Raw genomic sequence first — 26,938 nt, 5'->3', positions numbered from 1 at the left:
AGTTAAACCGCTGAGCTGGGATGGCTTTGTCTGGAGAAGAGACGTAGAACAGAAACAGGGTGTTGTTACAGTCAGGAGAGGAACTCTTTGCAGGTTGCCACTTGTTTTTATGTACAACTAATTCATCAGTTGCATGAGACCCTGGGGGAATTATCTTCGTCCTTTACTCTATGAATTAGTCTGTAGTAATTGCAGAGTATGCTAAGTACAGTTTTTGCACGTCAGCTGCTCCATGCACTGCAGCAGACAACCAGCAGTAATGGGCCTTTATCTCCCTTCCCTGTTCAGCTGTGTACTGTGCTGCTCCCAGCCCTGTGCTGGGGTCTGCTTCTTCAGGCGACAGTATGGAATATGTAGGTGAGACTTCAGCAACGGGCTGGAGGATTAAAGACCTGGGAGGGAAAGTGTTGTGTTTGTCCTCAATGCACTGCAGATTAGGGCACATCCCATAGAGCTGAGTTGATGCTGAGCTTTTCAAATGAGGGGAGCCATGCCTACACTTTTCTGCACATCATTAGGGTGCCCTGTTTAACACAAGAATGAGAGAACTGAAGAAGGTAACCCTGCCTGGAAGCTGTGCTGTCCATCTATTTGTCTGTCTATCCCATGGTGTGCACTTCACACTGCAGAGGTCTGGAGATGCTCTCAGTTGCGACTGCAGCCACTGCTTTCTGCTTTGTTTTGCTCATAAGAAACCTTGTTGTCATTACAGGCCATGGTATCTGCTCATGTGGCCGATGCATTTGCCAGGATGGGTGGTTTGGAAAGATGTGCCAACATTCAAGGAAGTGCAACATGACGGAGGAGGAGAGCAGGAGTCTCTGCGAGTCAGCGGATGGCATATTATGCTCGGGGAAGGGTAAGAACTGGCAGCTGAGCTGCCTCATGTCAGTGCCCTGGCAGGGGAAAATGGTCATGTTCTGGAAGATTAATGTGCATGGCAGTGGGTTGTTGTTCAGCAACCCTTTCTTACAAAGGCACCTGTTATTAAAAGGATGTTATATTTGTCTGTTTAATGCACTTACATCCATTTTGTCAAACACCCACCACAGCCATATGTGTTTAGCAGCATCGCTCTCCTATGCAATTTGTTAATAGTATATAATTTCCTGCATGTGTTTATCTGATGGTCTGCATTGAACAGCTGTACATTCTAAACTAACCATTAGTGCTCCATCCAATTTGAAGGACAGGGGCACTACTTGCAGCATCACTGCAGTGGGCAAGTTGGCAAATGTAATGTCTCAGACAACTGTAAGTGGAGGAGAGTGTTTAACAGCAACATTTGGTATGCTTAATTGTCCTCCCCCCAACAAAAGGAAAGGTAGACATCTGCAACCCACCCCCCACACCCCCAAATCCCACAGACTGTGTCATTTACTAATTTTTATTCAGGTGGTTGCATCAGCTTCAGTCCAGCTATAAAAAAATTGCCACAGGGAGGAATAAAATTTAGAAAGTCTTGATGATTATCTGAAATTGTTCTCTAAGGTTCTTACCTTGTAGCCTTTCAGGCTAGGAAATTACATTACTGGAAAGAGGGTTTTTTAGCTTCCTCATAGTGCAAACTGCCTGTTTTTGTATATAATATGTCTGAAAGAGAACAGACAAAAAATGGGTGGTGGGACTGGCTGGAGGTTATTATAGAATGCATCCACTCTGGAGTGGATGTGCTATTTCTTCTACTTGCATATCCCTTTCATAGACAGGGGAGAAATCTTTTAGCTAGAAAAAAAAAGTTAGGCACCTTCTATGTTGGGCAGATTCCCCATTGTTCATTTGGTAATCTTAATTTCAGTGCAAAGGAAATTTAAATGGGAATTCCAGCCTGGCCTTCTTCCACCTGTATGATCACATTTTATAATTCTTCCCCACTGCACCATTTTATTTTTTTTTTTCCACCCAGTCATCTCGATGTCATACACAATAAGGAAGTTTTGCTGTTTCTCTATTGTTTCCAAAAGATGTGGCTATCTTTAAGTTACTGTATGTTTAAGAGGATACTGAGTTACTGGAAAAATGGCGTGACTATGTTTTACTGCAGAAGTCAATTTTTCTTCTCACATCTTGGTCCCCCTGTGATTTTTTTTTTCTGTAAACCTTGAAGGTGAGCAAATATGCTTAAAATCAATAAAATGCACTGTATAGTATTCCAAATAAATATAAACATCGACAATTATGTTGAATTTAAAGATATTTGTATAATCTGCTACCTTTTTGTAAGGATGGCTGAGAGCCGTTTATTCCCACCAGTGGGTTTTACTCTGAGAACAATTAGCTTTGAGCACATATATCAAGACAACAATTTCCTTTGAGGCTTTGGGAGAAGATAATCTGGCAGGAATTTGCAGAGACGGGGAGGACTTTTTCCCCTCTGTTGGCTGTGTCGCCTGGGGGGTGCTTTGGAATCTGATCACTGACATGGGCTGGAGCCACCTGAAAGTTGCCCCAGGTTGTAACCAGCTGCAGGCAGGTAGCGCTTTTAAACCTGGCTGCATGAACGGAGGCTTCAAACGTCCACATTTTCTACGTAGTGCACTGTGGAACAGCATTTATGTTCTATGTGAGTTACAAACCTGAACCTAAATCCATATTCAGTAACACTGGTGGGATTTATTTTTTTAAAGTTTCTTTGGCCTACCAGCACAAGTAAGCTTCCCCTGTGATGGAAGGTTACCCTGAGGACAGTCAATATAATAACGGTCTGTCAAATTTGATGCTATAGCAGCCTCGTCATTGCAACAGCTGGTCATATATAGGTACTTGTCTCAGCAGAGAAATACATACGTAGGATAACTTCCAGAAGTGTGTGGTGAGTGAACATCCAAGGAGGCTACTATCTCCTGCTGCTTCTCTGAGCAGGATGGGAATCACAGGAAAAGACAAAAAGACAGTCGAATTGCTTGTATCTTTTGTATCTTTTATTTCTATCCCTAGCTTTTTCTTTTTTTTTTTTTTTTAATCCAAATATTTTCTTGATGCTTAGATTAGTATCTGGAAATCATGACTTTACTGGGTACCCAGGCTTTAAAATGTAGCTATTGTAGCTATTGTGACCAGCACTATCCAGAGGCCAAAGTGACAAATTGTTCTTTCTGTTTTACTATATTGAGCAATAAGTAACCATTAACCATTACTGATCAGATAAAAGGGAATTTCAAGCCTGTGGACTAATGCTAGGTTTTCCATCTTTGCTGGAAACCCTGCCAAGATATGCAAGCACTATAATGGATTGAGGGACTTTGAGTTTCTGTATGTTTGATTTAATAGACCCTAAGGAGTCCTGGTTTTCAGCAGGTAACTGCTGAACACTTTCAGAAAATTACACTCTGTTAATATAAGCAAAGTTGGACATCCGCATTCCTGGGCTGTTTTCAAAATCTTGGCTCGCCGACTATGCCACCTGTAGCAAAAACTCCTCCGAAGGAAAACAGCAACACCCACCATGCTGCTGCCTCCCTGGCAGTAAATGCAGGGCTGCAGATGGCTACTGTAATGGCGCAGGACGTGGGCTGGGTAGTGAGCCAAATCCCATCTGAGAGGATCTGGCCAGGATCCCAGGGAACACCCTGCAACTCATTAGACTCATTTTAATTAAACTGAGGAGCCTCCCAGAGCAGCATGGTCTGTTCAGGGAAAACGCTTGATACATTCATTCTTCCTAACAGATTTTACATTATGGAGCCTGATCTTCCGTGGTTGACTTGGTGTTAAATTTGCTGTATCTTCTGCAAAATAGTTTTAAACGTCGTGAGCATCTACCAGTAGCATCAGTAGCAGCATCAGTGCTTGCTTATGCAGAGTTAATTCAGGTTTCTTATAATGTCATAGTCTTATTAACTGCTTTAATTTCACCAAAATTCTCATACTGTTCATCATTCTTTACAGCTAGTTCCTATAAACAGAGACATTAGGTTTAAATTACCCCCAAGTATGTTTTAGTGTATCTCTTATGCAGCAACCATGCAATATGTGTGCTATCCTCCACTGCCACTTCATACAATGACATTTTTTATCCTTATAGGGAATGTCAGTATTTTCTGGGCCCATGGCTCAGTAAGTGATACTCAGAACTCATGGAAAAAGTAGATGCTTAACCAAATACTCCCATCCCCAAATGTCATTAGCTCTCCCTGTATATATTTACACATTCCATATGTTACAAGAAAAAACCCAACATTTCTCTTAAGCAATGAGCTAATTTTTGTCAGCTGATGATAAAGACTACATTACTTACATTATTGATTAAAAAAAAAGATGCTCTGCTGAGGCTATTCTCAATTTTTAAAGAATTTAGTTTCAGTATTTATGGGAAAAAACAGGGGAAGAATGGTTGCTATTGACAGACGCTGGATTTTTACTATGGACTTTATTCAGAGGGCACTGAAAGGAATGGATAGATGGATGGCATCATTTTATACACTTTGGATCATGCCTGTTAAGTAACCCATGAATTCTGTTTAGCCTATATTCTGATATAGACAAGCTTCTGTCTATGTATTTTTCTTTTATATTGCGTTAAACACATTGATGACTTTGTACTGGAATAATTCTGGAAATATTGCTGGAGGGTGGGATTTTCAACAGCATTTAACTATCAATGTTATAACTAACATTTACAAGCATATTCTGTTAAAGGTTAACAGCTTCTTTGGTGACTATTTTTTTAAACTCCGCCTCACATAGTTGGAAACTATATGTGTATTCTTTGCTATAATTTATTTGTTTTTTGAGATGTTTGGATTGATTTGTGCTGTAACCAGTTCTTAGGCCTAGGTCCACAAAAGGATCTTTCCTCAACAGTTACTAAGCACCCCACTTTGTTGTTTCACTCTCTGAACTCTGTATAGGGTCAGGCAGCTGAGGATGAGCTGAGGGAACTGGGGCTGTTTAACCTGGAGAAAAGGAGGCTGAGGGGAGACCTTGTTGCTGTCTGCAACTACCTGAAAGGAGGTTGTAGAATGGAGGAGGTTGATCTCTTCTCCCAAGTAACAAGTGATAGGAAGAGAGGAAATGGCCTCAGGTTGCACCAGGGGAGGTTCAGATTCAATATGAGGAACAATTGATCACAGAAAGCGTTGTCAGGCATTGGAACAGGCTGCCCAGGGAAGTGGTGGAGTCACCATCCCTGGAGGCGTTTAAAAGACCTATAGATGAGGTTCTTAGGGACATGGTTTAGTGCCAGAGTTAGGCTATGGTTGGACTTGATGATCTGAACGGTCTCTTCCAGCCTAAATGACTCTATGTACACACCAGCTCCCTTGAGCCAGGTTTTGAACCAGCCAGGAGCAAGTGCCATCTCCTAGTGGCATTTCTAGAGGCAGGAAAGCCTCTCTCACACCCTACTCATGCTTCCAGACACATCAGTGCCTGGGGGCAACTGTCCCTCTCCAGGATTCGGAGCCATGAATCTTCTCCTGAAGGTAGGGATGTCTCTGAATCTTCCCTTAAAGGGAGGTTTCTGGTGCTCAGTGGATTATGGCATCATCCAAATGTCACCACGAAGTCCCTCCTTTGCCTGTGGGGTTGTCACTTGACGGTTCTGAGGAGAGTGGCTTATCCCAACAAGGGCATTGGGGTACTCTTTGGGAATGAGCAAACTGCTGAACCCCCATTATGTGCATAAGCACCCTCTGACCTAGAGCAAATATTTAGTAACTCCATGGGAGGTGGAGCAGCTTCATTTGTGGTGATGAGGATTTTGGGGATCTAAATGTTAGTCTTAGGCACCTCTGGTCTTTTGTGGACTCTTCCCTAAAGGCTTTAGATGAGGGGAGACATTTTCCTCCTGGGGACGATTTTATTGCCTTCAGTAACAGTGGGTCAGTGACAATTTGAGCTTTTCCAGTAAAAAAAAAAGAACAGTTACTGACAAGAGTAGCTCTGATTGTAGGTCTCTGGAACCAAAAGAAACTTCAAAATGTGAGTCCTGATTAAGTGAAATAACAAAATCAAAGCTTTAGTAGTAATGTCCTACCATACTGTAGCTCACCCGAAAAGAACCCTTTTATTCAAAAAGCTTTTAGCTTGATTATTTTCTTTCATACAATAGTTTCTTAGGCAGCAATTTTGTGCATAAGCGCATGTGTCTGTGTGCACGTGTGTGTCTGGGGATGTTATTTTCTAGTCTGAAAATGCCAGTGCTTTTTGACTGCGAGTAATAATTTTTGTGATTTCAGGTTCCTGCCACTGTGGAAAGTGCATCTGTTCACCACAGGAATGGTACATTTCGGGCGATTTCTGTGAATGCGATGACAGAGACTGTGACAAACACGACGGTCTCATTTGCACAGGTGCAGTACAGGCTAACACTTAATTGCTCTAAGAAACAAACTGTGTTGATGGGAATTATGTTAGACAAAGCCCAGCTTCGTCTTTCTCCATAGATGGAGGAAGTGCATTCGCTGGTTATTCAAACCTGCTATAATTTTTTCTTTGTGCAGTGTGATAATCAACTTAAGGTTTCAAAACAACAGTTGAACAATGAGTATGAATTTAAATAAGTAAGCCAGTCATGAAATTCATCAACAATTTTTACTGTAATAGGCTACAAGTTACTGCTTTTTGGTAAAGGATGTACAGTGTCAGCACTGTGATTGTGAGACTTCTTCAACTTTTCTTCTCTTACTGGACTTCCTATGTGTATAGTGCACTTAAGCCAAAATGCACTTGTCAGATGATATTTGGTAGGTGAGAGACATAGCTGTGTGGCAATCAGGCAATTCTCAGTGGGAGGTTGAAATACCTGACAGTATTTCCTGTGATGTGGTGGCTAGTGATTAAAGTGGCTTCACCTTAACATTGGCTGAGAGTTCCGGTGGCAGATGTGGCTAGAAATGGGCAGGCTGCCAACAGACCCTCATGACAAATCGAGTGACAAGAAGCAATGTGGGAATTGCCAAAATAACTCACTGGCTGCTTCCTGTTACAAACCTTTATTTTAGAAAAATTATTGCTGAGAAATTACGGAGGAAATCTGCAAGCTGCTTAGAGTGAGAGTGGGGGAGCTGACAGTGGTAAATGATGTCTTCCAGCTAGGCCTGCTAGCAAGGGTCCTTTTCCAGGGGCAAGTAGCCAGTAGAGAAGCAACAGGAGCCTTATCTTCAGCTGCAGCAGCTGTTCACAGATCTTCATAAAGTCAGTAGGAAGAGGAGCTCACACTGTAGACCCAGGCTGTAGAGGTGTCATGCTGAGCATCCAAGAGTCGTGAAAAACATTGAAATAAAATTAAAATATGTGTCTCAGTACTTAACGTTTCACTGCGGCAAAATAGGGCTAACACAGTTTTCATCTAATAAAGAGTCTGAGATATTTATTTGTGTAGCACTTCCGATAATTTAGGTTTAAAATTTTTCACGTTCAAAGCGATGTTTTTATTGCTGTTCTCTTTGTAACTTTTAATGTCTTTTACTTTCTGCACAATAGTTAAAAGTAATCTTGTTTTTCCTTGAACCTTGAGGTGCAGTGTGCCTTAACAGCTAGGTACAAATAGTGGTGACATAATTACAATATTTGTAATTCTGCTGGTGGGATTAGTGAGAGAATGCCATTAATGCTTTGTAAGTGTGGATTTGGGGTGGCTTCTTAATGCAATGGTACAGTAATTGCTTCCTTCCAAAGTTAAAAAAAAGGGTGGTGGTGGGAAAAATAAAGGAACAATACAACTACTTTGGCGTGGCTTTTTACTTTTGATAAACCACATTTTAGTGTAGTACATTTCAATTATGATAATTGCCCTCTATTCATTCTGTTCTAGGCAATGGTGTTTGTAACTGTGGAAACTGTGAGTGCTGGGAAGGATGGAATGGAAACGCTTGTGAAATCTGGCTGGGGAGAGAATACCCTTAACAAAGGACATCAAAGACTGAGTTGTTTGGGGTTTTGTTGTTGCTGTTGTTGTTTTTCTTTAGGCTGCTAGAACATTTATTTTCAGAAGTATTCAGAGTGTAGGTGTGGGTGTGCATTCACACACACGTACATGGGTGTAAATACTCTAGAACACTCACTGGAGGGTCTGCTCCTTAAAGAAATGCGGGGCAATACTAAAAGAAAAGAAAAAAGTTAACAATTCCTTTGGAGCGGGACAATCCAGGCTTTGAAAGATGAAGTCATATAATACTGCCCCTGTGGGAGTTCTCCAGAGTTTTTTGGTGAATTCAGTGGGACTGAGATCATACCTGTAATGCCTGCTTCTTAAGCAACCTATAGAAAAATGTGTTAGAAAAGCCTTTTTTTTTTTTTTTAAACATTATTTACTTGGTTGTCACCTCTCTATATCACTACGCATCAGTATTTCTGTAGAGGAGTAGCACTGGTTTAATATTTGTCAAATCATTCATTTGATTCATTTTACGGTGTTTGACAAATACAGTATTTAGTCATTTTTTCTTTCTGAAAATCCTGATTATGCACCAGCTCGTAAACTGAGAGAAGCTGTAAAGAAGTTTATGGAAACATTAATGATTTTTAATCTGGCCAAATAATTGTATGTATCTGTATAAGTGAGATCCAGTTACCTGACAGCCATAGGCTGAAGACCCAAAATGTTTGAACAGACCCTTGTCCACAAGAGAACTTAGTTTCTGTGGTTAATGTGTCAGCAATTTGGTTATCTAGTCTACGTAGTATGATACTTTAAAATACATAACCTATAGGAATATAAGGAATGAAACTAATAAAGATATAAATGTATGATTAAGTATTCTGAATATATATCCTGCAATTCATATGTACTGTTATCGTATTGTTCTATGTATGTACAGTTGCCTAGTCCTCTTTAAAGTAAAGCAAATGAAAATGTGTTATACTAACAACTTTTAGGGTGACAATTCTGTATGCTATTAGAAATCACTTTTTGGAACAGATTGCACCGTCACATATGATATTCATTGCATTTAACTGCTTTTATAGAAGTGGGGAGCCTGAAGGTCAACTGACTTGAAAAATCAGCTATGCTGTGCAGTAGCCTGGTCTCAGTCAAAGATGTTCAGACAATGGCAACAAAGTAGTTAAAGTTTTAATATAGTAAATACAAACAAAGCAGTGGTATGAACAAAAAGTTTATTTTTATTTTCCAATGGTGAAATGCTGCTCAGTGTGAAATTCACATTGAGTTATGAACAATGCACAACTATTGGGACTTCCCTAACTTATTTACATATGTCTCTTTATTTTTTTTATTTTTTTTTTTTTGTTAATACATGTAGATTTGGCAGCCCTTGAATTCTTTAGAGCAAAAAAAAAAAAACAACATACATTTTAGTTTCAAAATGTTTACATTTTGTGAAACCATGGCTAAATGAGAAATTGCTTAAATGGTTGGAAAAGATTTCTTTTTAATACCAAACTCTAACATTGTGGTTTGGGTGCCGAGGTCCTGATTTTTGAAGAGGTGCATGACTAAGAAATAAGGGAACTATATATCAATGAAAAAGGTATTTTCATTATTAGTCTAGAAATTAGTTTTATTTTAGAAAGGAAAACTTTGAAATAGGAAAATACAGTGGTACAGAAGATGTAATAGAATGCAAAAGAAATGAATGAATTTATTTAATCACTTTTATTATCCCCAATTCTTATGTAGCTTTCTCTTTCTCTTACTTTTTTGTTTTTCCTTAACCTGGATTCTTTCTCCCTCAAAATGAAGCTTGTGAAACCCGTGTTCTCAGGGAGTGTAATCACCAAACATCCATGCATATCTTCCACAGAAGTTATGCAGATAAGTAATGAGACATACATCCCAAGGCTGCTAGCTGCTCCCTTTTTAGATAAACAAAATATCAGGCAGAGTTCTAAAAGGTATTGACACAGTATAAAGAATCTTCAAAGTAAAACTCATCTTCAAATTATAGTTTGTATTTTATACTTATAACCCTTAAACTCTGTAGACCTTAACAGGAATATTTTCTTAAATTTTGATATATATGCATTTTGTCAACCCTGGTGCCTGCAGAGCACACACTGTTGGTTTTATTTATATTTATGAATACTGCTGACCTGAATCATCTTATGTGTTGTTCTTGGGGTTTTTATCTGCATATACATTTGTCTGCTGAATCAGAGTGTAAACAATGAAAGATACAAAGTTTTCCTTAATTTCCTTGCATTTACATTTAGTACTGTAATAAGAAAATACTAATCAAAACCCTTATCTAGGTTCAGTAGATGCTTTTGACTCTTTTCATGGCATGATAAGCAGATTTATATATCCTGTAGATCAGCTGTAGTACTTCAGGTACTCATTCACAGACAAAAGAATGATTCTTTAGAGGGTTGCAATGTCATATTTGGTGCATTTAACTTTGTAATTTACTTTCATTTTAAATTTATATACTGAAAGATTGTAAGATGATTCTTATCTCTAGTTAGAGTTAAAAAAAAAAATCAACTGCAACATTTTGGCTACTGCATGGGTCACATAGCCATAGCATTTCAAAAAGTGTTATCCAAGTTGTTTGTTTAGGTACATATGGAAAAACATTAGAATACTCTTAAGACTGCTGCTCTCAGTGGTTCATTAGGATATAAATTATTGAACAAAATTGTGCTATCACTACAAACCTTAAAGCATTAACTAAAAGTTCTAAAAATATAATGTATACACAAATCCCTTTCCAGTTTTTGTTTTCTCTGTCTTATAATGTTGCTTGAACATTCCCCTCACTCTTCATGCTGAAGTAACTGGTGATGTAACTCCCAGCAGATGTTTTGTGGCTCAGTTCCTCACCAAAAAAAATGAGATCAGAAGGAATAAGGTTATTATTTCACATATGTGAAAATAATAGCTGTATTAATAAATTGTGATTTTACACCTCATTCTCTGTGATGGGAATTCCAGATACGTAAACTATAAAAGCAGGAAGAGGTGTAAGGGAGTGAAACATCCTGCTTGATTCTCCATATCTAGTGATTGTAGAAACTTGCTTCCTGGCCTGTGGCAAAAGGCAGTTCTAGGTGGCAAAACCAAATTGGATTAATGGGGATTTTTTACTGGCTAGATCGATAAACAAAAGATACTTTAGCCTTGCTTTCTTCTTAGGAGAGAAAGAAAAAAATCCAGAAGTCTGCTAAATGCTTCGACAATAGACTTGCAGGATTATGCCAATTGTATATCATATATCTGTAATATCACCTATAAAGCAGCTGTGGATTGAGATCCTTCTATACATTATTAATTTACTTATGATCCTTTTTTTCCTGGCCATACTCTTCTTTTAGAAACATGTAGAAGTATGTTTAATCATGTAGCTGCTCTGACATTTCTGATGCACTGCCCCTGCATCTTTACAGAATGACATCTTATTTTGTAGCTAAATGATACTGGGATGAAGAAAGCTAAGTTGAATGTTTCTGTGACTAGGTAATAGGACAAAAATTTTATAACATCTTTAAAAATAAGTCATAGCATTTGCGTTAGTCATCACAAAAAACACCCTGTTATTAGACATTTAAAATGCATTGCATGGAATATGCATTTATCTAAAGGGGCATTTAAAAGAAAGATAACCTCCTTACTTAGCCTAATTTTACTTGCATTCCCATTTGAATGGAGTTGGATAATTTCTTCTTCATACTGATAAAGAGATGGCTTGGCAAGACACATTTTTAATGCATGGACCAAACCACCTCCTTTCATACCTCATTGCTCATGGTGGTTTTAAACCAAGAGAAAGAGTTTCCCAATATATATAAGAAGAAGAGTTCTTAGTGTTGTTTCAGGTATACACCATAGTCCAAGTGAATTACTTTAATTCATATAATTGGTTTGTTAAGAACCAGCCTGACTCTACACAAGTTAAAGTTTATGAAAATGAAAGTATATTAAAAATTATTGGAGACTGGCCAAAAAATGCAGCAAATTAAGCAAAAGCTGTGTTATGTGAATTACAAAGCACTTAAAAGCTATAGACACCTTTCTATAGGCTCTTCACATGAGCAATCTCATACAGATTCTTGTGCATTTATAAAAGTTTTGCAGTACAACAAAACTATGCTTCGTTGAAGTAGTTCATATCTACGTAAAACTGGATTTCTAAAACTGTGCAGGTGTGACTGATTTCGTTAAATAGAACTGTAGCTGAACTACAGATTAAAAAAAGGAAAGGAAAGAGAAAATTACTATGTGCAGTGTTAACATATGAAATGGTAAAATGAGGTTGGATTGCTGTGCAAACAGTCTCTCAGAGATTAGATAAAACCTAGAAGAAGAACGAAACACAAAGCAAGCATGCAAAAGATCTGGAATGCTGCAGACTCACGGACAGCTGGACATATAAGTACAAAAAACCCAATCTGTAAGTACAAATTGATTCCATCAGGTTTACTGTACAGTACTTTAGTAGTAACAGACAGTTGAAAACAGCTTTCACTTAACAGCAAAGTTAGTTTTAGAGGGAAGAAAATGGTGAAGTCTCATCCTGGAGAACAGCAAGAGAGGTATTATATTAAGAAGCTAAAACTTTCTTTGGCATGGTAAAAGGGGAGAACTGAGTTTGCCAAACTATTTACATGAAGTTTCACCATCCTGTGGCCAGTGCAATGGTGTTTTGCACAGTCTACTTCTCACATAAACGTTTTTTTTGTTGTTTTCCAGTATGCCTTCATATAAATGTTTTATTCATGTGGAATCTGTGTATACAACAAATAAGAATAAACACAAACTGTACAATGCAGACAACCTCTTTGCATATATGTATGTAAATTTAGTAATACAGACCAACAGTTCTTTGACAGACACAACCTACTACATGCAGTTGATCCTTGCCATCCTCTTCCCATGCAACAAGTGAGACAAGTGACAAAATTAACAGAAGACAGAAAAAAACCCCACAAAGACCCCTTTGCTGTGTTGAAACAGATTGTAGAAAAAATATTTTTAGGACACCTAGTCATTGGATTAAATGCACATATGGATTTAGCCCATAGAAACAAAAACAGAAAATAATTTTTAAAATACTGTATTTCCCATATGCACTAACTGCTTACAAAAATTATATCTGGCCTTAATTATAGCCCCCCCAACAGGTTCACAGATTGTAATTACTTGGGATAAAAAGTTTAATGTTGAAAACATTACTTATGTAGCATTGGGCCATGAACCAGAACCTCCTTGCATGGCTCAGCCGGATCTTCAGCCCCATTTCTCCCCAGACTCTTACACTAGGAGGGAAAAAGATGGCTGGATGGGACAAGAAAACGTTCTCCCTCCTCATGAACTCTTATGAGGTTCAGGTGAGAGAGAGAATGCCACCTTCAGCTGTATTATTTTACTCAAAATTTTGTGAAGTGCTCCTCTTCTAATTGTAGGAAGGCCTGGGACCTCCTCTATGGCCAGCAGATAGCACAATGTTGAGGCTGCTGCCTCTCATGGGTCCTCCAGATGCAGGGCAAGCCCCCAGTCACCATGTGAGTTGCTTTGGTTTTGTTTTTTTTTCTCAGGAATGGTGCACAAATCCCCCTGGACCAGATGGGATGAGAAGGGTGCACCGAAGTTTCTATAAAGTATTTTCCCCATGCACACATATTGAGTGCTTGTGGGCAAGGGCACAGTCTAAGTCAAAGTTTCCTTGTGTTTTTGTCACAGTATTAAAGCAGGTTTGTATTTTTTTTCTCTACATGGAGAGTGGGCTTCATGCTTAACTTATTCCCTCCCTAGAAAGACCCAACATCAAGTATTAGCTTCCTGTTCTCATATTACACTTATAAACAAGGAAGTCTGGCCTATGAAAAAAAAAATCTAGAATTTAGCAGCTTTACAGTAACCTCCTTAAAGAGTACACTAAATGTTGCTTATAAAAACAGAACACATTGGAAAACTACCATGAAGAGTTCATTCAGACTGAATCAGTTGTTCAGCTGACCAGACAGGGTGTCGAAATAACCAGCGGTCTCTCTTAGGGACTTCAGCACAAAGATGTGATAAAACAAATTGCCAGAAATACAGTGCTAAAAAAGGAATGCATTATTTCCTTTTTTGTCTTCGAATATCAAGGTAACAGCAAGGGGCCAAGAGAGCCTCGCCACACAGTTTTCCAAACTGAGGTGCAGTTTGGTTCTTGTTGCCCTTTCTGAGAAACAAATACCTTCTTAAGCACAGAGAGTGTATCCACGATGTTAGTCTTCTGAAAGCCTGTGACTAAGTGTGCAACAAATCAGTGGCATCTCTGTGGCATTCTCTAAATCTTCCTCACTACTCCTAACATTGGTTTAATTGTTCACAAGTGACAAACTCAAAGGGTTGGTGTTGTTCCTGGTAACATGATCCAAGGCTTCAATTTCATGATGTTTTTGATTTCTTCTAGGTTCATGTAGGAGAAAGTACAGTGTACAGAGATCAAGGCAAGGCACCTTCAATCTAGCAATTTGGTGGGCATATTATCCAAGGAAGCTGGGTGGAGGTATGTACTGGGATATCAGTGAGATACATAGGACCGGACTTCGCATGCTTAGCTAAAAATAAAAATAAAGTTTTGTAATATATCCAGTTTTAAAACTTTTTTCTTTTTTTAAAACACCAGAAATATTAAACTATAATTTGTAACTACCCTTTGCATTGGTGCTGCAAAATGAACACAACAACATCCTTGCCCATGCTTTGCTAAGTAGGTGTGGGATTCAGCCAAAAATAACAATGGCATTAAGTTCAGTTCCTTAAAAACAGGAAAGGATTATATTTGAAATGGATTTAGGTAGCGCAATTCCGGCTAGTCTTTTTTTTTCTTTTTTTCTTTTTTTTTTTTTAAATTGGTGGTGTGTTTTTTTTTCAAACTATGAAGATTCAGTAGATGAAAAATGAGCCTTAATTCAGGCCTACAAGGCCTATAAAATTCTTTGGACCCACTTTTCCAAAAATGAGTGGGTCTTGCTCGCTGGGCAAGGCAAATGTTACCATTACCAGTAAGCCTGTGATATGTATAAAACACACGCACAAAAAGAAACTATAGGGGGATGCCAAACACTTGGTTCAGAAAACTTCCTGGTGGTTGTGTTTGACACTCTTCCCTCCACTATAATGCCAATCTCAGAAGCACAGTATCTGTTACTAAAGAGTATTCACATTTAATCAATATTGTAAGCCAGAAACAATAATCCTATTCTTTATAGATATAATTTGTAATAAGAGATTTTGAAGGCTTCCTGATTCCCTGATTGCTTTCAAATCTACGCCACTGGCAACACTTAAGTTCTAGAGAAACACAATCCCTGCAAAAGGTCACAGACAGTGGAGCGAGCAGCCTTATAAAAAAGGGAAGAAGAGAAATCCATAATAGCACAGGTTTACAGCATCTAACTAGAAATTACTTGATTATTTGTGTGCTACAAAATAGAACTTAAACACACGGATTTTGCTGAAACTGGACTCAAAAAGGGATTATGGGCAATTGTCAGCAGGCAAGGTATCAAGTGTACTTGTGAAGTATGTCATTCACATGAAGTGTCACAGTCACAGAAAAGATATTAAAAAGGCATTCCAATATCTGGTAGGGCATTCCATGGTCTGAGTTTAGCTGGTTCATCCAGGTGTCTTCTCATTGTGGGTGGAGCTACATGTTGAGATTTATCTGCTTGCAACAACTCAGTTCAGAAACAGCAACAGGCAAGTCTGCGACTGGCCACAAGCTGCTCCACGGACACTGCAGAGGGGAAGTCTGGCAAGGATAAATCGCTCAACTGTACTCGGGACTCAGTAAGTCATAACACCTGCGACGATCTGGCTATGTCGTCTTACTCTTGTTAACTGGTTTGCCGCCATTCATTATTGCAGATGCACTTGTGCTTTTACTTGGAGTTACCCCAGCCTTTGGCACCGTTTCTCCAATATCATGCAAAGATGGTTCTCGATACATGGCAACTGAGGGGAAAAAAAACACAAAAAAAGAAAAAAACAAAAAGGAGAGACATTTTAAAGAAAGTATCTCATTTAAGAGCTCATCTCAAATAGGATTAATTTTCTACAATAACCGATGTTGTAATATTAGCCATGTACGTCTTGCACGAGGGAAACTATTTACTTTGACAGACACTTGTTTCGCATGACTGATAGCTTTGCTTGACCCTCCAAATTTCTCACTTCTTCCATATCTGACTTACAAACACAGTAGGAAACAGTATGCATGCTTATTTAATGGAAACTGTAGAAGCCTTGGAGATGAAAATCTACTGTTCTGTCTTTGCGTGAGACACACAGAAATGTTCATATATATATATATACACAAACATATGTGTATATATATACACACCCCTTAAATAAATATTCTGCAATTTTTAGAAGTAAAATATGATGAGGTAAGACAGATGGTGTTTAACAAATGGGATTATATGATACAGTTGTCTAGACTTAAGAGTTCTTTTTCAGTCCTATGTTGCAAGACTACACCTGGGACCAGTTCTAGAAAGTTTGCACATCTCTCTTCCAAATCTGAGGAGCTTGGCCGTTATCTCTTCAGGTGTGTACTGAAGAAATGCCCAGGACATGGCTGCAGAGAGTACACAAGAGGTTTGGGGTTTTTTCTTCCTCCTTTCAAAAACATATGTAGTAGCCACTGATCTCTGCTGAATGTGAAATTGCAGAAAACTCCAAATTAAACTATCAAGTGAATTCAAAGTTTGCCCCTGGGTATCGGTCCCTTTCTAACCACATTAAATCCTTTGAGGAAAATACATGTGTTCAATTACCCAGCACCAGCATTAAGCTGCCTTAATGATTAATGCTCTTGGATAATTCAATTTCATTTTCCATGTCACCGAATCAGGTAATATTTCCACTTAAACCTATCTGCAGTAGCATTTATTTATATCAGAGCAACATTAAAAGAGATGTCAAAGCAGTCAAAGGAATTAATCATCACACTATGATTTCAGGACTGGCTGTGTGCTGCCATAGAGAGCACAATCCCTTCATCCCTTGGCTAATTAGAGTAGGAGGCAGAAGCATCAAAGTACTGACCTTAATCTTCAATAGTGTGAAGTTTCATAATAAATACGAAGGGCCCGATAGCATCATTAGCTAATCAAATACTTGTTCTAATATTTTCAGTGATATAATCTAAATCCTTTTATGGCTTCTGAAAGTCTGAAGTTTATAGAATCATACGATGGTTTGGGTTGGTAGAAACCTTAAAGATCATCCAGTTCCAACCCCTCTGCCATGGACAGGGACACCTTTCACTAGACCAGGTTACTCAAAGCTCTGTTCAGTCTGGCCTTAAACAATTCCAGAGATGGAATATCCACAACTTCTCTGGGCAGCCTGTTTCAGTGCCTCACCACTCTCATGGTGAAGAATTTCTTCTAGCTAATCTAAATCTAACCTTTTTTCAGTTTAAAGCCATTACACCTTGTCCTATCACTACATGCCCTTGTAAAAAGTCCCTCTCCAGCTTTCTTGTAGGTCTCCTTTAGGTAGTGGAAGGCTGCTATAAGGTCTCCCTGGAGCCTTCTCTTCTCCAGGCTGAACAAGCCCAACTCTCTCAGCCTGTCTTCATAGGAGAGGCGTTCCAGCTCTCTGATCATCTTCATGGTCTTCCTCTGGACTCGTACCAACAGGTACATGTCCTTCTTATATTGGGGCAAAAATGCTGGACGCAGGTCTCCAGGTAGGGTCTCACCACAATGGAGTAGAGGGGGAGAATCAACTCCCTCAGCCTACTGGTCACACTTCTTTTGATGCAGCCTAGGTTACGTTTGGCTTTCTGGGCTGCAAGTGCACATTGCTGGGTCATGTCAAGCTTCTCATCAACCAACACCCCCAAGTCCTTCTCCTCAGGGCTGCTCTCAAGACATTCTCCACCCAGCCTGTATTTGTGCTTGGGATTGCCCCAACTCATGTGCAGGACCTTGTACCTGGCCTTGTTGAACTTCATGAGGTTCACATGGGCCCACCTCTCAAACCTGTCAAGGTCCCTCAGGATGACATCCCTTCCCTCCAGAGTGTTGACTACACCACACAGTTTCATGTAATTGGCAAACTTGCTGAGTGTGCACTCGGTCCCACTGTCCATGTCGCTGATACAGATACTAAACAGCACCGGTCCCAATACCGGTCACTGGTCTCCCCTTGGAAATTGAGCCATTGACTGCAACTCTATGAGTGTGACCATCTGGCCAATTCCTTATCTACCTGCTGGTCCATCTGTCAAATCCATCACTCTCCAATTTAGAGACAAGGATGTCATATGGGACAGTGTCAAAATCTTAGCACTATCCCACATGACACCCTTGTATCCGAATTGATCATCTTCCCTACAGTACATAAGGCTGGTGATGATCTGTGTTTCAGAATGCCCCTATAACTGTGTTTAGGACACTTTTGCTGATTAATTAAAAGAGCTTGATTAAATAACACCATGACCTACAGAAATATTAAGTCAAACAGCATGAGATCAAACTATAAAGTAAGTGATTATATAGCAGAGCCCTCACATTTGATGACTCACATGGGCAATGTAAAGCAAGTTATTTCTAAGCCTTGCCAAAGCCATTTTGATAGAGTCTGACCATCCAAACATTAATAAAAACAGTAACTTCTTTCCTAATCCATATGAATTGTTGTTGCTTTTAAAAATGCACCGGCTTTCCCTCCCCACATTTCTTATAATTCAATATGAAGAGATTGACATATAAAATATCAACATTGTTGACAGCTGATGAAAATACTGTAAGCTTTTGAAAGATGATGAAAGCACAAAGGCATCAACCTGAGTTCAAACATGAAGTTAAAACACAGGATTATATAGATGCTTTCCTTATGGTGAAACCCTGAAACATTTAAAAAAACTGATCCTTTAGTCAAAAACTTCAAGTTAAAATGTTAGAAGAAATGGGCCTGCTAACTAAAGCATTGCTCAGATACGTGTTTTCATATGTTAAGTAACAATATAATTTTCAGAATGACTGAGGCTGTGTATAGCAATAATATCAGTGAAACTTGGAATGCCATTAGGACAAGAATCAAAAAGCAGGATAGGTTTATAAAGGCCTGCAGAATACATAGGGAAAATAAAAAGTTCTGATATATAAGTGAATGTATTTTTCAGAGAACATGTGACATCATTTTAGTGTACAAGGTTAGTATGAGTTTTATTTGCTTCTGTCTTGGTTTAAAGGCCAACTTACACAAGTTCTGTGAATTACATCAACTGTCTAAGTGATACAGTATGATTATTTACAAGGAGACCTTTGTGTTTTGTATTAGAAAGCTTTTACTTTGAAATGCTGACATTTCATCCATTCCCTTTATAACTCCCAATTATCCTACAGTATCCATTATTTCATTTTGCTTAATGAAAGGACTGTTTTCTCACTGCAAGACTCACAACAGCTTTTGTCCCTACCGAGACAATATTTTAAAACCAGCCCAATGCACTTCCACAAAGTATTTATTTTCTTAAAAAATGACCTCTTAATTCCTGGAAAAAAAAATGTTTTAACGTATGACCTTTCTAGCATTACTATGCCGAAGCATGGAACTGCTCCATGAATCCTGGGGACTGTCATTTGGAATGGCCTCTGTGCAGGGCACGCACATTCGCAAAGGGTATTTTAGAAACCATTCCCTCTTCTTCTTGTCAGATTTATAGGAGGATCTGCCAGTGATGGACTGAACCTCACCTTCTAATGGCTTGGGTAGAAAATGAGCTGCTGGTTTTGTTTTCTTCACTCTGTTTCCTTTCATGACCTGCCCTTCTTTGTTCAGCCCCAAGAACCAGGCTCTCCCGGACTCCTGTTGTCTGTAGAGCATGGATGAGTAGATTACATAATAATTTTCAAAAACAGACTCCTTGAATTTGCACTCCGGTGTAAAAAGTTCCTGTGGAAGGAAAGGTAAATGTTAAATAATATCTCTGAAGTGTGTCTTCTGTTTGGTTATCTTACAAATACCTCTTGATAAGTTTAATATATGACTTATAATAAGGTTCTGCTTTGAAACCAAGTGATCTATCTTCCTCTAGAAGACCTCCAGGTGAAGTTATTTCACCTCTTATGGATGTCTCTTGTTTTCCCATCTGTGCAACAGTGACTGTATATTTTCGAAGTAGAGAGGAAGCAACACAGGCATAAAAACATTATTTAAAATACAGGCATAATTATTCTTGTGCTTATTTTTCTAATAGGATACCCTTGTACAGATTAAGAAAGTCTGTGCTAAGATAGTATTCATGAGAAAACAGGTCTTGCATTTTAACATACTGAATGCAACAAATTCCCTCTATGGTTTATAATAACTAATATTTGATGTTTAAAAAACGCTGCTACTAATATCAAAATATATATCATTTCCTATAATATACATGACCTAAAACAACATAAGAAGACACTATTTTAATGTACAAATTTCTATATCAACAAAAATAATTTCTATTAATATTCTCAGCATTCATCCCAAAAGTGGAATGCTTTCAGTAGTCACATTCAGTAACAGAGCAGTTGTCCTAAACTCCTGCAATCAAGCAGCCAAATTACATTTTTTAAAAAATAGCACAACTAACAATAAGAAAATAAATGTTGTGTACATATATTGAGATAGATTTTACCAAAATCCTTTGAAAAAAACCCAGAAAGTTAACAAGCAAATAAAATCACATTTAAAATATCACAAGAAAATGAGATTGTGTGTGAATGTGATTTTTCAGTCCTTGGACCCATCTGCTGAAACCTGTGGAAGACCGTCCCATCATGAAAGGAGAATGTAGATGTGGGAAAATAGGAGGTGACTTGATAAGCTTTCGGAGCACAAAGTACTCAGCCCTGAATCCCCCTTTCTTTTTTTTATATTTATAGCTCTTTCAGTTATCTTGCCCAAGAAGTAATAATCTTGAAATTTCATTTCTCCATTCACAGTATTTATTTATTTAGTTATTTTTTTCTCCTGGTCCCATGTAGTCCTGAGTCAACACTCAGCAGGTCATGTATTTTCAGGGTCTCTATGCCATCCCCAGCTGTCTATATATTGCAAAAAAATCACATTTTTTTCCATCACAGTTTTTCTTTCTGGAAATCAAAGCACTTAAAGAGACAGTTCACTGTGCCACAAAGCACAGATGAGGTCCTTGTCTGAATCTGTGCTCAATGTCATGCAGTGCACAACCAAGTTCTCCTGAGTTTATGGGATGCACAGTATTTGTATTGACATAGCTTAAGTTACCACCTGTCAGCAAAGCTGTCTTAATGAGTGCTATTAACTTTCTAAATTATGGAACAGCATTTAAGCTCAAATAAAAAGAAATAATGTGTTTTATCCAACCACAGACTAAAAGCTCTTACTGCAGCAGCTGGGAAATAACTGGTGAACCTGCCCTAAACCAGGTTGCTTTGTGTGAGCAACTACACTTAGTGCCTATAGGTCACACTCATTTACAGGATGCAAAAAATATTCCCTGATGTGTGTGATGGCCATCTGTATGCACTACTATTTCTTCACCATCTATGTGCACAGCTGTATTTATTATATACACATGCAGAAATGCATACAGAGTCTGTACTGGAGGCATCAAAAGCTAACGATGGGAAACACCTTAACTGCACCTTCTCCTTTGCCACGGGGCTTTTTCTGTCTCTCCTCCAAGGCTTTAACACATGTGGTGTTTGTGTTACTCTCTTTTCTCCTCCACTGATTTCAAATCACAGAAGGGCTCAAGGAGACTCCAAATGACACCAGAAGGTGGGTGGCACACTGGAGGGAATGCCTGCTAAAGCCTTGCGCAAGCGTTTGCATGCGAATCATGTTCCTTGGCTGTTGGAGCAGCAGATGCTCATCAGGAAGTGCCTGCACAGCTCTTCTCATTACCTGCTTCACGGCAAATCCTGTCCCCTGTGTTCCCCACTGAGTTGTACTTCCTTGTAAAGCTCAATTACCATAAACACTACTTCTTAGCCAAGACTCACGTTTTGCTATAAACAAAAGCAGTTTGTCATTCCATGCTCCTCCGTACTAGAGAGGATTGGCTCCCTGTAAATGCTATTTGTGTGTTTTCACAAACAATATCCATTAGGACACTGAAACGAGACTCCTTTAAATCATAGCCCCCCCGCGCCCTGAATCGGACCTGGCTCTTTCCTCCCTCATTTCTTTGGTACGTAAAGTGGTGTTTCTGACAGTGCAAAGCATATGAATCTGTAGGTATTTACTATACCAACTCAAAAAAAATGGATGATGTCAACATAATTACTTGGCTACTCTTGGATGCGGATGGATAGACTGGATAAACTGGTGTCATTACTACTTCTTAGTTATGACAAGCACAGTAATAGTCTGCTAATTTTTTGGGGGGGAATATGAGGAAGAGCAAAACCTGAATACTGTATTCTGCCCAAAAGTACTGCAGCTGTCCTACTCCAGATGTCTGTGAAGCGTAACAGCTTTGGAGAGCTTTGCATTCACTCAGTATACTAGGATGCAGTTCTACCTGGGATAAACTCTCAGTCAAAAGTCACATATGTTACATTAAAGCAGGGTAATAGATCCCCTGATGTGGAAAGTATTAATGAATGAAAATTATGCACCTGATGATGACTATGCTGAACCGCAACCACCAGTTTATCTAAGGAAAGAATCACTCAGAAAGAGACTTCTGAAATGGGCACCTTTCCTGGGGCTCAGGTGGAAAGTGAATACTTCTAAGTTATGAGTGACATCCAAGGCCTTGCTTCAGACACCATCTCAGCTAGCTGAAAAGTTGTAAGCATCTATATTTTCTTCAGTAAATCAGCCGTGACACCTAAAATGCTGGTTTTGCATGTACCTTGGTCAAATCTAGATCTGTACACCTAAGGCTCAACCCAGTAAGAACTCACAGAAAATTACTAATGTGCTAACAGGACCAACTTTAAAAAACAAAACCAACAAAACAGCCACAGCTGACTCTATTCAAATCCATTGCTGAAGGGAAATGCAGTAAAACGGCATTTTAGAAGAGAAACTCAGTGGCGAGGGGACTCCCCTAGGCTACCTGCCTGTCTGTATCTGATCTGAAGGAACACAAATCTGCATCTGGCTGACATGAATCATTTAGATCTTCCCTGTAAGAATGACTTTTTGGGGTGTGATTCCAGTACGAATTTTACATTTTGTATTAGGAAGTGAATTAATAAGTTGCAAAAGCACACATAACTTACAAACAAGAACCTGTGCTCAGAATTTCTCTTCCAAGGTCAATGCCCAGATTTAACCCGTAGTCTTATATAAAAGGTGGCTTTCTCCTGTCAAAGCAACATTTGAAAAATAAAGGATGTGCTAGCTGACAATTTCCAAAACCCCAGGAGTGGGTTTTGGCTGTGAACTGCAATCTGATACAGCTTCCTGGTTCCTAGAGAAGTGAAAGGTATATTAAATTGCACCTTGCTGAGAAGAATTTTCACTTGGATATTTTTGCCAGCTTCCCATCAAGCTTTTGCTTGATGTGAGTCCTGTTTGGAGATGTTTTAATTCTCCTGGTTGCTCTAGCATTAATAAGTATCACAACACGCAGGTTGTGGTTCAGCCTCTGTCAATGAGGAGTTCTTAGTTTTGGGGTCCTCACCAGGGTTGCCAAAACTCAACGTTGTAGTATTATTATAGCGGAGCCTTAGCTCATCGAGTCATGTAGTGGTGTCAGAATCTACTTTCGTTTAAGAACAAAGCACACACAAAATAAAGAAAAAAAGAGCCATTATCCACTCTCAGACTTCAGAGTGCCTGAATCAAGGAGCTCAGGTTACCTGTGTTGTCAACATGGAGATATAGGGATTGCTGGAAAGCAATTTGGATGACAACTGAGATGAATTCCCTACCAAGTAACACCTTTCTGTCAATCAGAGGCTGAAATCTGACATGACGAAGCTAAGCCTCCATGCTCCTGTTTCCCTGAAAATAAGACAAGGTTTTATATTAATTTTTGCTCCAAAGATGCTTCCTTTTTTACATGTATAGCTGCCTGGACACTATTTAAATTGACTTTTTTATGAAATGTAACTAGGGCTCATTTTTGTAGTATGGCTCATATTTTGAGCATCCTCAAAAATCCTGAAAAATCATGCTAGAGCTTATTTTTGGGGTAGGTCTTATTTACGGGGAAACAGGGTGATCAGTAATATGGCATAGTAGCAAACAGCTGTAGTTCAAAACCAAAGTACAGCAAACTTCACTGTCCCACGAGTGTTGAGTAAATGAAAATATTTTAATATCAGTGTAACTTCCAATGGCTGGGTTTTCACAATTTAGCCTGTTCAATTTAGCTTGCTTTAGTGAAGTTGCACATATCCATTTGTAGCCATGGTCTTTCACTTAAAATAATCCCCACAAAGCATGGAGTTTTCCTGTTAAAGCACTCAGAAAGAGTTATTCCGCTATGGACAAGACACCAATGCTGTGAACCAAAGAGTTGCAGGCTGTTTCAAAAAGATGGACCCAGTCTGCAATCACAATATCTCTGCAACCATGAACTATCAGTTATCAGTCTTGATGTTGCCCATACAGCAGGTGGAGGAAACACAGAGAATTTATAAAAAGGTTACTAAAATGTGATAACTCATTAAACTGTTTGCAAATTTTTGTGTAATTGTAACATATTGGGTCCATGTTTTTGAAACACCCTGCACAAAGTAAACCCTAGCATGACAACACAGCTAGCCATGTAGCTTCTAGATACTGTTTAAATACTGCAATTTTACACTATAACTCTGTCCAGTATGTCAACCAATGACAAACTGTCAGGTTTGAACAAGAATTAACCTTCCACTTCACACCAGGAGGGACAGCGTAGGTCCACAGCTCCACCACCATCATCAAAGCGGGCAGTGCCAAGGACAACCGCTCCTAAAAAATTTGCCTACCTATTCCTGACCCTTCAAGTCTCTATAAATTTGCTTTTTATCCTGAAATATAGGAAAGAAGTGTAGTGTTCTAGTTACAGTTTACAGAAGTGGTACAGCTTGCAGTCAGCCTCTTGAATTGTAGCCAACAGCATCTAAGGAGTCAGCGGATTCATGGGCACAAGGAGACTCGTTCATCACACCGGGCAGGAAAAGTGCAGCTGCAGGCTCAACTAGCTGCATCTTCTCCTTGGTACAAGGCAGAAAACACAACCACAGGACAAACTCAAAGAGATTGCCAGGCAAGGAATGGCCAGTCTAATCTAGCACAGTAAAAAAACCCAAAACCTTATTACTGATCCTTTTCAGAACTCAAGATCAGTTGAAAACCCGAAATTATTTATTTAATTATATTTAGTATTTGTGCTTACAAGTCCAGGTCATGGAGCAGAACCTCAGTGCTTTGAAAGTACAGGCCAAGTGGAGTCTGTCTGATGTGAATACCTGTCAATCCAAATAGCGACTGATATAGGGTATAAAAAAAACCCAAAACACCCAAGCTATGCTAGTAGCTGGTTATCCAGCATTTTTTGTAGAAATGATGACAAAGGAGTTTTAAAGAGAAAGGACAGCACTAGCTCTTTGGAGGCTTGTGGGAAACTTATACAGAGTGAGAAAAGCAGCAGAATCAGCACAAAGGTATTTTGGGGGTCAAAGGCTAGTGACACAGGCATCAAAAGAAGTAAGTGACATTTTAACAGTGGATAGAAAGGTTGAGAATGACTCATGAAGAAAGGTCTTAGACTTGACGAGAAGCAGTCCACGCTTAATGAGGAGAGAAATACAGTTAAAATAATGAAGCTGAGAAAAACTTTTTAGCAGACTTCCAAACGGAGATCGTGGGGGTGGCACCATATTTCCTGGTGCAGGAAGTGGGGATGCCGGAGTACTCGAGGTGTGAGATGATGAGACCCCAGAAAACAGCTGCAGTGTTCTAGAAGGGCAAAAGGCCACAACATAACATATTTATGGAGCAAGACATGTAAGAGCTGGCGGCTTCACCTGCACATGAGAACTGGAAAATACCTAAGTTGATATTCCTCTAACTTGCTGCACATTGAATTAGGCGAGTTAGACTCCCCTCTTACAGTACACCTGTAATGTATGTTTGACAAATGCTGGTGTAAAACACGAGTTACTGAAGATTTCTCATCCCTAGCACTATTTTTTCTCAACTCTTAAGCTGGCCAAAATGCTACAGTTCAGAATGATCTCGTTCAAGAGTTCCTCTTCAAATGGCAGAAAACCCAGCAACACATCCTTAGGTACTTATGGATTAAAAGATAAATTGATATTACATTCCTTGTAAATTCAGAAAACCTTTAGCTGACCTGGGCATAAAAGACCCCTAATACAAACACAGTTTTTAAACATAAAAACAAGAACAAGCAGTGTTGGCAGGATTTTCTGCATGCAAATCAGCCAAGTAAGATACCAAGGAAAAGGAGGCTGAGGCTGCCATACTGCAAATCTTGCAATGACTTTACTAACAAAGCTTCAAAATAAAAAGCAGGAATAGCTGAACCTGCCAATCCTACAGACACCTCATGAAAGCAGAAAATGCTTAGAAGTCCGTTCACACACTTTCCACAGTCTTCAGACAGAAAATTTTCTGAATAGATTACAACAGTCAGGGAATAGCCATTACTTATGTTCTCTGGAAGATTCCTAAGCAAATGGACTTTAAAAACAAAAATAGACCTTGGGATCATGCAGGTAAAAAACAGACATGATTCTTGCCAGATAAAGAATCACTGAGAGTGCAGTAAGGATGCCAACACGTGAAAGCAAAACTTTTAGCTATAACTGCTGTCTCAGTGAATGTCACTGCTTCTAAAGGAACAATACACGAATTTTGACTAAATTTAGGCAAAAGTAAATCTAAATCAATGCTTTTGCAAGTATTAGCACTTACTCAACTGTGATTTTAATTAGCAGGGACATGACAGGAAACATTAATAATGTAGCAATTATTTTATTCATGTACATTCAAGAGCACCTAAACAGGTCATAAATAAAAGTCACACAGCACACACAAAGATAAACTAACAAAAAATAACTTGAACAGATTTCTGTGTATTTAAGATGGTAT

At 39.0% G+C, this 26,938-nt stretch overlaps 2 protein-coding genes across 4 annotated transcripts in view; one reads left to right on the top strand and one right to left on the bottom strand.

Moving 5' to 3' along the window:
- Positions 1-7,848, top strand: part of ITGBL1 (integrin subunit beta like 1) — a gene marked incomplete at both ends in the record, with an annotated part of 138,613 nt that extends 130,765 nt beyond the window's left edge. The window contains 3 exons of the mRNA XM_080363753.1: positions 713-859; positions 6,180-6,293; positions 7,757-7,848. Of these exons, the coding sequence (XP_080219879.1) occupies positions 713-859; positions 6,180-6,293; positions 7,757-7,848 (353 nt within the window). The remainder of the gene's footprint in view (positions 1-712; positions 860-6,179; positions 6,294-7,756) is intronic.
- Positions 7,849-15,713: 7,865 nt separating this feature from the next.
- FGF14 (fibroblast growth factor 14) overlaps positions 15,714-26,938 on the bottom strand; it is a gene marked incomplete at both ends in the record, with an annotated part of 400,299 nt that continues 389,074 nt past the window's right edge. For all 3 annotated transcript variants that reach the window (XM_080358815.1, XM_080358817.1, XM_080358816.1), the window contains 2 exons: positions 15,714-15,850; positions 19,609-19,807. In XM_080358815.1, the coding sequence (XP_080214941.1) occupies positions 15,714-15,850; positions 19,609-19,807 (336 nt within the window). The remainder of the gene's footprint in view (positions 15,851-19,608; positions 19,808-26,938) is intronic.

Source organism: Nesoenas mayeri, assembly GCF_963082525.1.
Source record: "Nesoenas mayeri genome assembly, chromosome: 1".
NCBI classification, from domain to species: Eukaryota; Metazoa; Chordata; class Aves; order Columbiformes; family Columbidae; genus Nesoenas; species Nesoenas mayeri.
Note: the sequence above shows the minus strand (reverse complement) of the source record. Positions and strands in the feature narration are given on the sequence as shown.